Here is a 9,857-nt window from a genome sequence, read left to right on the forward strand (position 1 = left end):
TTAGCAAATGGCTGCAATATAACAAAGAGTGAAAAATTTAAGGGGGTCTGAATACTTTCCGTACCCACTGTATATAAAGCTCCATGTGCCAAGGTTCATATTTTGTTTTTATTATTATAGACTAAATTAAATTTAAAGCATTAAAATACGAAAATATGATCAGATGAACTTTTCCACTAAGACTGTTTGCCAAATTATTTGAGAAATTCGCATGAACTTTTAAGGCAAGGAAAACATTGAAAAGTTATCTAAAGGCGAATCTACACAGGGAGAACAAAACTATCATAACAAGAGGAAACACAAGACACAAAACATTATTACTTGTCAAAGCAAGTGCCAAGACTTTTTCTGGCTTGTGACATAGTATTTTTTTCCACAACTGAAAGCCCTGTATGTCATCAGGGACGAGCAGAGGCCCATACGAGTTCATAAAAGGGCTTCAGAGGGCTAACAAGATGAAGTGCGCTACAAAACTCCTCTTTTCCCCATACACTATGACCTCTTGCTCTCACCGGGCAAAGATAACTTAAGCATGATGCACGGACAGCTTCCTTTTCCTGCTCTATTCTCACTGAGCCAAAGGAATTCCCGATATTCCAGTATTAAGCGCACACACACACACACACACACACACACACACACACACACTGTTTTACTACCTGCGGTGCAAATGTTTGTATGAGGTGCATCAAAACACGAGCATGCTGCGATCAGACCCAGATGCTGACGGGTCGCTCAGCTGGTGTGAAAAGCACCCGGCCGCTGGTCACGCAGCAAGAGCTCTTCACATCAGCTCCTCACTACATTTTGTCTGAAGTCTCAGTCAACATTTTTCACAAAGTTTGAAAACTTGCTGAAAATGTGCTCACCCTCAAGTCATCCAAGATGAGTTTGTTTCTCTATCAGAACAGATTTGGAGAAATGCAGCATTGCATCACTTGCTCACCAATGGATCCTCTGCAGTGAATGGGTGCCATCAGAATGAGAGTCAAAACAGCTGATAAAAACATTACAAGTAATCCACAAGTAATCCAGTGAAGCAAAAAGCTGAGTGTTTGTGACAAATCCATCAAGACGTTTTTTACATCAAATTGTTGCTACAAGCTAAAATGTAAGTCCTCTATAGCTTATAATATTGCTTTCTCCAGTGAAAAAGTTGTCTTGTCTGAATCAGGAGAGAAATATGCACAGATTCGTTTGCAAGACAAAAACAGCAGATTTTGATGAGAGAGGACAACAGGGGATGGACTTTTTCACTGGAGGAAGCGTTATTATGACTTTACAAGACATTAATTGATGGACTGAAGTCATGTGGGGTACTTGTAGATTATTGTGATGTTTTTATCAGCTGTTTGGACTCTCATTCTGACGGCACCCATTCACTGCAGAGAATTCATTGGTGAGCAAGTGATGTAATGCAAAATTTCAGTAAATTGTCAGCAAATTGTAATTTCTGGGTGAACTATTGCTTTAACTGTTATTTGTTATTGGAACAAAAAATAATAATAATAAAATAAAAAATAAAATGAATTCCTTAATTAACCATCTCAAAATTTAGTGAGCTACCTTACTAGCAAGTTACTGATTTGCAACACTCTACATAGGAAGAAACATGCTGCTAAGCTAATAATGTGCTACTATGCATGAAATAAAACACACAAAACTGGGTAAAATGGTCAAATAATTGGGTAGAATATATATATTTTTTTTAATTTGAGTTTCACAGAATTGAATAAATAAAATCCAAAGTACAAGAGTCACTCATTTTCGAGGACTTTTTTTTGCTAATACTTTGTATAATGCATTATAAAGGCATTCATAATGCATCATAAATAATTGCAAACAAAGTTCAAAAGTTAAAATACATTAGAATATTCGCAGATTCCTTGCTACACATAAAATTGGTTGTTCGTTGTGTGTTTTAATGCACTGTACTTTCTAAAGGTGTAAAACTGAAGTATTACAATGTATTATAACTGTGGTTACAAATACCATAATGCTTTTTATGGTGCATTAAAATATATAATTAATGCATTAGGAATAATTTTATAATGCATTATACACAGGCTTCAAGTAACAAATGTTCACTAAGCACACCACAACACTGTAAAAGTGTTTATATGTTTAACTGTAAAATTAAAATGGTCAAATTTGTTATTACTTACTGTATAATCATTGTTAAAAAAAAAGTACAAGGACATTTACAGAAGTCTTGCGTCACATATGATTACTTAAATAGTTTTATTTATTCTTATTTTTGATATCAGTAATGTACATTAGGGTGTTTTGTCTGACATTTTATATTTAGTTAATGTTTATTGTATTATTTTAGTGCCATGCTGTGTGTAAAGACATTTGCCTTTTTAAACAGAATTTACATTGGGAGCACAACTATGATGCCTTAAAAGGCTGTCTACGTAGTCAGCTCACTAGATTTCGTGTTCTGACAGCGGAACAGGGCCAATGTGGTTAATGATAACTGGGGGAGATCAAGGACAGTGCATCACTCTGATCCCAGAATAGAAACGACCCAAGAACACATGGCTATTTAAGGACTGAAGCTCAAAAATATTTTGTGTGGTCTTACAAGAATCACAAATATTAAAAACACTAATGATTGCTGATGGAAACTCAGGGAGATCTGTGGCCCCTGTGGTGCATGACCTCTGGCTCTGTGTGCTGATGCCCAGGACAACACTGAGCTTTCCCCCAAAAACCCAAACACTCATCTGAAAACCTCACTGTCCACAGCTGCACACAACTGAGCAAACACAAAACCATGCTCATGTGATGTGAAGGTACATTCAGAGAATCAAACAGAAAAGAGCAAAAGAAAGGGGTTCAAGGAAGACACAACTAGGAACATTTTGCATTTTACAAAAGAATATTACAGGTTAAAGGTAAAATTGAAAAGCTGCAATTTATTTCTCTATGTAGATATGTGCTAGATGGACGACTTTGAAAATGCATCTCTAGACCATTTTTGATACCACTGCCCTGCATCGCGCAATTTAAATGCAAATAAAAAAGCAAAAAATAAAAAAAATTGCAGTTGGTTTCTAACCCAATCTTATAAGAAAACATAACTTGAAATGTAACTATAAGCTAAACAACTTTGGCAAATTGATTGTGAAATTGTATGAATTAATTGTATGGTTTAAGTCATATGAAAACATGATTTTTAAGAAAAAAATTAAATAAAAAGATGATTTTTAGAAGAAATGTGTGGTGAATTTTTAGTGGTCAATGTGTAGGAGTTCATATAGAGAGTCACACAAAAACATAAGATCTTTAGAAAAAAAAGATACTTTTAGAAGAAAAAAATAAGTATTTCACATTTTGTCAATAATGGTCTTAAATTCGTATGAATTTGGATGATTTGAGTCATATGAAACATCTGCTTTTTAGGATAAAAAGTAAGTAAAAACTAATTGACATTTTTGGGAATTGGTTGGTGAATTTGTATAAATTTGTACAATTTGAAAAGCGCAATTTTAGAAGGAAACAATTATTTTACATTTTGGTGGTGAAATCGTATGAATTTGGATAACTTGAGTCATATCAAAACATCTGATTTTTAGAAATGAAAAAGAAGAGAATTTTTAGAAGAGTGAATTTGTATAAATTCGTATGATTTGAGTCATATGAAAACATACGATTTTTAGATAAATCTAGAATAAAAAGTGCCATTTTTGAAGAAAACAATTATTTTACATTTTGGTGGTGAATTTGTTTGAATTTGAATGATTTGAGTTGTAAAATTTTTTTAAACAAATACCAAATTGACAATAGCTGAGAAACAACCATTTTCTGTTGAAATTGAAAGCATCTGTGGCATACAGCATAACTTGTTTTGATCCTTCCTTTAAAATGTTACCAATTTGTCTTCTTGGGACTGATTAGTTTTTATTATTTTCTTATGTTTTGACATTACCTGATAAAGCATAATTGGTTCAATGCTGTAGCCCAGCATGTCAGCAAATTCCCTTGCAATCACGGATTTGCCACAACCCTGGAAAAACAACAAGAAACAGCATTAGCCAAACCACAAGGCAATATTACCAAACAAGCATATGATGCACATTGTTCATCTGATCTAATCTCACTTAAATAAGAACGCAAGCCATGACGCACACACAGAAGACCCCGATGATCTTCCTGCATTACCTTAACAGGCAGTATGAAAAGTGAGCTATTGTTCTTGTTTGAAACACATCAACTTTCTAGTTCAAAGTGCATTTGTTCAATGAGGGTGGCCACAGGAAGTTGCCTGTGTACCTTGGCTCCGATCAGACAAATGTCTTTGACGAGGTGGGACTGCATCATCTCGGCCAGCAGGCGGTCGTGGGTGGGGGTGCCGATGAATGCGGGACTGCTGTTGGGTGGGCGACTCGGCCGCGTCCCTGAAGGAACCTGCGGAGAAACCACAGCATTTCCTTTCGAGGGAAGAAACGGTTCATCTAACCTGCATTTCCAAATAAAGCACGAAGCAAATTGACCACCATGGCTGCGTCCTGACCTGAAAGGTGATGTTCTGGTTGGCTATGTTGAGGGTGATAGCTGCCTGTCCTGCGTGATCTCCATTCACAGACTCAACGCTCAGCACTGCAGTTGGAGAAGGTTTCGTGCTCCCATCAGTCAACTCAAACCTCTGAGAACAGAGTGTCTATTAGTGGAAATTATATGTGTGATTTTGAGCTTGTCACAAGACAAGTAACTTTCTAGCCTCACGATTTACAAATGTAACAGCATCTCTGATTTAGAAGGGGAAAATGGTGTCGGCGTTGATAAGTTCATGCATTTCAATCAAGCTATTTGTTTCAAATAATCAAGCGAAAATTCTTGAGCTCTCAAAATTGTTTACACATATGGGTAAATATAGCTGTTTATTGCTATGTATTGTTAAATCAGTGCATACAAAAGAACAGGATTAAATACCATTCTTGTGTTAATTTAGTGAAAGGGTATGGAAAAAAACACCTTGATTATTTTAACTAGATATGTGCTTTAGGTTTTTTTATTATTATTATTATTATTATTATTATTATTATAATATGTGTGTGTGTGTGTGTGTTGATATAAATAGATAGATAGTAAGACCGATAGATACAATAATAAATAATATATTTTTAAAATTGTAATTATTGTATAATATATTATTATATAAATTATATTTTTATTGTTTTATTTTATTTTATAAATCGCATCTGGTGTAAAATCCTGTGGGTGGAAATATGTAAATCTATAAATGCAAGTAACTCTTAGTTTATTATTATTATTATTATTATTTTTAGTGCTGTCAAAATTAACATGTTAACAGTGATTTTTCTTCCAGTTTAACACGCTAAAAATATTTAACGCAATTAACGCAGCATTCATTTTTTCCTGCTGTCAGTGTCACTGATGTAAATCAAAGAACAATAGAAAAGGAAAAAATCACTCATGCTGATTAACTTTTGTAGCTTGAATAAAGAATAATCTATATTCAATGTATAGTTTATGCATATACAATTTACAGTTTGTGTTAAGATTGTTAAGTTCCCTTAACAGTGTTTCTGCAGGATTTTTAAAGCTCAAATTTAAGACTTTTTAAGACCTTTTTTTTAAGACCTGCACAAATAAAATTAATACCATATGAGCGGGGTAGGGCAATGTTTATAGTACCATATTAAACTGTAAAATTACTGTAAAAAGCATAATTTACAGTTCAGATACAAGTTTTCACAAAAACGAAGTTTTATAAAATGATAAACTTTACATTTCAGCCTTTAAGTCAAAAGTATTTTTATATTAATTTAAACAATTATTATCAATAAATTATTATATCAATTAAATAACAAATTAGGGGTGTGCGATACTGACAAAAAATGATATCTCGATAATTTTCTGGGATTTTATCGATAACGCTAATTAGACGATATTTTGCTGAGGGTGTTATTGTGCAGATATCTTAAGGACTGCCGTGGACAGCTGACTCCCGAATTTTTTGATATTCTTCATATTCTGTGTGGTCAGTTCACAGCAGTAAAAGAAATTAATAATTTCCAACTCATTTTATGGGCATTTTTACCTTTAAGCCATTTTTTCTAAAAGTGTGCACCATCTTTTGAGTCAAATTCTTGCATTTGGGCTGTTACCAAGCAAATTAAATCAGTATCAACAAACTTGATCTTTGCAATGCAGAGGAAAAACAGAAGCTGCATCTGAAGTGGCATTTAGATGTATTTACACACTGTTTAATGCAGCTCTGAGGGACATTAAATACTTTAACCTGCAGTTACAAACGCATAAATAATGTTTTGATATTTTAAACATAAAACATTGAAAACTGATGTTTGAAATTATTTAAAAAATGAAAAGGTACCTTAAAGGTGAAATTAAAACTGCCAGCAGGCGGCAGCAAGTCACTGTTAATAAGCGAGTCATTGTGTTTGAACCGAATCATTTAAACAGTTGATTCATTCAGGAACAAAACAGCGTCCTGTTGCTCAGAGACACAAAACAGCGCTGTTGCTTTGTTTGGAATGATTTTTGTTAGAGAAATAGAGCAAAAACAGGAAATATGGTGGCTAAAACGTAAGTCTTTTAATATTAACTACTTGTTTATTGAACTGTAGTATAAAATCAATATCACATTTGTAATCATGCTTACTTCTGGAGAAAAAAACGGCACTCTTCGTGTGATATTAACTATATCAAATGATTTAAAAAATATACATTTTCTGCCTCATATCTTAAATTATGTGATAATTCTTAATGCATTTTAATAGACTGATTCATGCAGTGAAAGAACGCGCTCTAAATGCGCGTGCATTAGTCTAACCTACTAGACTTCATCACCTAATGTATGCGTTCACTCTGTAGTAGGGATGGGCGATACCTCTTATTTTATTTTCGAACCGATATTTTCAAGCCCAGTATCACCGATATCGATACCGATACCTCTAAACTAAACTGATCTTTTAAATTATTAAAAGAATATAATCAGTAATTATACTCACTTTAATATTAGGGGTAGATAAGTTACAAAGGTGCACCTTTGAGGATACCTCGTGAAAAATAAACATGGTGTTACACAAGTACTAAAATGTATTATTATTATTATTATTATTATTACCATGGTAAATTTGTGGTTACTGCAGTTTTAGTACAAATACTGTGGTAAACTGTGGTTACTGTAATACAACCATGGTTAATTTTTGTAAAAGGCTGCCAGGCTGTTGTACCCCTAAAGGTGAAACTTTAGCATATTTTTTTCTGACAGATTTATTAACAGCAATTACAAAACATAACACAATCCATTTGAACTTTTAACAACCAGTTTAAATAAATGTACTTGCACAAACTAGCCAATTTAAAATAAATATTACATGTACACTAAAGTTTGGGGTCAGTAAGATTTAGTAAGATTTATTTTAAGTCTGCACTTTTTAAGGCTGCACTTATTTGAACAAACAAAAAAAACAGTAAAAGCAGCAATATTGTGAAATATAACAATTAAAATAACTATTCTATTTTAATATATTTTAAAATGTAATTTAAAATGCATCGGTGATCAAAGCAGAATTTTCAGCATCATTACTCCAGTCTTCAGTGTCACATGATCCTTCAGAAATAATTCTAATATCATTTGTCTAATCTAATATAATGTCTGAACTCTGAACAAAACAACAGTTTTATTGAAAATGCTCAGTCATTCTCTGCCAGCAGGTGGAACGTTTGGTAGAAATATAACGGTTTCCCCGGTAACGGCAGAACACAAAGCAGCGCAGCACCGGACGCTGAACATGCAGCGCTCGTGTTTATTTAATGAAATCATAGCCTTTTGAAGTTTAATCGTCACATTCAGCCGTATCGCAATTCTGGTCTTTCCGTCCCCAAATTTAAGACCTCTTGAAATCCTAATTAAGACTTTCTTGTACAATTTAAGACTTTTTAAGACCCCACGGGAACCCTGTAATTAATGCAAGGTTGTATAATTAAGGTAAAGGAAAAATAATGTGTTTTTCATAGAAGCAAAAAGTCAAAAGGTTACTAACAGCTTGCATATTTCTTTTCTTTGACAGGGTCATGTGTTCCCAACAATTTAAGACTTTCTAAGGCCTTAAATTTGATACAACTAAATTTAAGACTTTTTAAGACCCCGCGGAAACCCTGCTTAAGTACCAGTATTGGTATCAATGATACTGGTCTTCATTAAAAAAAGAGGCTACTTCGTAAAAAGATGCCATTAAAACACATATTTAAAATATAACATCTTTATGTTGTTTCTACATTAATTTGGAGATTCAATGTGAAAGTATGGAAATATAAACACAATGGTGATTAATTATAGAAAAGTGGGGAAGTCGTGGCCTAATGGTTAGAGAGTCGGACTCATAACCCAAAGGTTGTGGGTTCGAGTCTCGTACCGGCAGGGATTGTAGGTGGGGGGAGTGAATGTACAGCACTCTCTCCCACCTTCAATACCACGACTGAGGTGCCCTTGAGCAAGGCACCGAACCCCCAACTGCTCCCCGGGCGCCGCAGCATAAAATGGCTGCCCACTGCTCCGGGTGTGTGTTCACGGTGTGTGTGTTCACTGCTGTGTGTGTGCACTTTGGATGGGTAAATGCAGAGCACTAATTCCGAGTATGGGTCACCATACTTGGCCACATGTCACATGTCACGTCACGTCATGTCAAAAATGTGATTTATTTGTTATTTTTTCATCCTTTGACAGCACAAATTATTATTATTATATTTTTTTTAATTAACTAGTAGGACTGATAACTACTGCTGGGCAATTTATTTCAGCTATATTGCCCAGCACTAGTTACCAGCCCAGGTTATCTACTATGCTACACAACCCCATTATTATTTTGCGTGAGAGTGAGCTCCCTATCATTGGAGAAACTTACACTGAGCACCCCTTCAACGGCGGTACGGCCTTCCTTTCCCAGCATGACCTCGTACGGGTAAAGCCTCTGGACCAGCTGCTGCGCTGACAGCATGGGGAACAGGTTCTGCAACAGATACAAATCATCTTCAACCATATCTACAAATACATATCCACAAATCAAATGCCTCTCCAAACGTAAATTAAATTTCAGCACAATCACACTTATAATATTTCTCAATGTTAAATGACATTTGTTTCTGTTACGTGATGCAGAAATTACACACTTCACCATGAACCGTTATGTAGGATACGTCATGCAGTCTGCTACTCACTAGAACTGCGAGGGCAGATGGAAGGTTGTCCATAGGGAAATCAGGTAGACTTAAGCTGGCAGACTCTTGAGAACAAAGTGTAGTGGCCAAAGACAAGAGCTGGGACACCCTAAGATGGGAGAAAATCGTTTCAGCATTCAGTCCACAATATGGCCGATGAAAATCCATGTTTGAAAACCACTATACCTTTCAGGAGGCACATTTGGTCCAATTCTGTATAGATGCTCTAGCTGGTCCTTTTAAGAAACATAAACCGTTAGAGGCCGGACACTAGTGACACTACACATTTATCAGTACATCTCATATTCATAACATGCTTCTCTGTGTCTGAAAGCACCTTGAAGGGAAGGTAGTAGATGTCTCTGGCCTGGAAGCGGGAGCGGAGAGGTGGATCCAGCGGGTTTCCTTTGTATCGGGGAACAGGCAGGCCGAGAGCAATGACTCGAAAATCCTCACTCACCCGAACGATTTTCCACGCATCCAGCTCATCTTTAGTGTGCTCCTATTAGATCAAAACCAACATAGCAAACAGTACAGATTGGGAAATAAATGTTACTTATTTTAGATAAAATAAAGTATGTATATATATATATATATATATATATATATATATATATATATGTGTGTGTATATATGTATGTGTG

General features: G+C 35.0%; 1 protein-coding gene across 3 annotated transcripts in view; it reads right to left on the bottom strand.

Annotated features, from left to right (window-relative positions):
• vwa8 (von Willebrand factor A domain containing 8) overlaps positions 1–9,857 on the bottom strand; it is a 116,045-nt gene that overhangs the window by 93,638 nt on the left and 12,550 nt on the right. For all 3 annotated transcript variants that reach the window (XM_016454457.1, XM_016454458.1, XM_016454459.1), the window contains 7 exons: positions 9,551–9,715; positions 9,400–9,449; positions 9,214–9,322; positions 8,901–9,005; positions 4,520–4,651; positions 4,279–4,413; positions 3,935–4,012 (listed from right to left, as the gene is read on the bottom strand). In XM_016454457.1, coding sequence (XP_016309943.1) covers positions 3,935–4,012; positions 4,279–4,413; positions 4,520–4,651; positions 8,901–9,005; positions 9,214–9,322; positions 9,400–9,449; positions 9,551–9,715 — 774 coding nt within the window. The remainder of the gene's footprint in view (positions 1–3,934; positions 4,013–4,278; positions 4,414–4,519; positions 4,652–8,900; positions 9,006–9,213; positions 9,323–9,399; positions 9,450–9,550; positions 9,716–9,857) is intronic.

The sequence above is a fragment of the Sinocyclocheilus anshuiensis genome, unplaced genomic scaffold, assembly GCF_001515605.1.
Source record: "Sinocyclocheilus anshuiensis isolate Anshui unplaced genomic scaffold, SAMN03320099.WGS_v1.1 scaffold247, whole genome shotgun sequence".
Taxonomy (NCBI): domain Eukaryota; kingdom Metazoa; phylum Chordata; class Actinopteri; order Cypriniformes; family Cyprinidae; genus Sinocyclocheilus; species Sinocyclocheilus anshuiensis.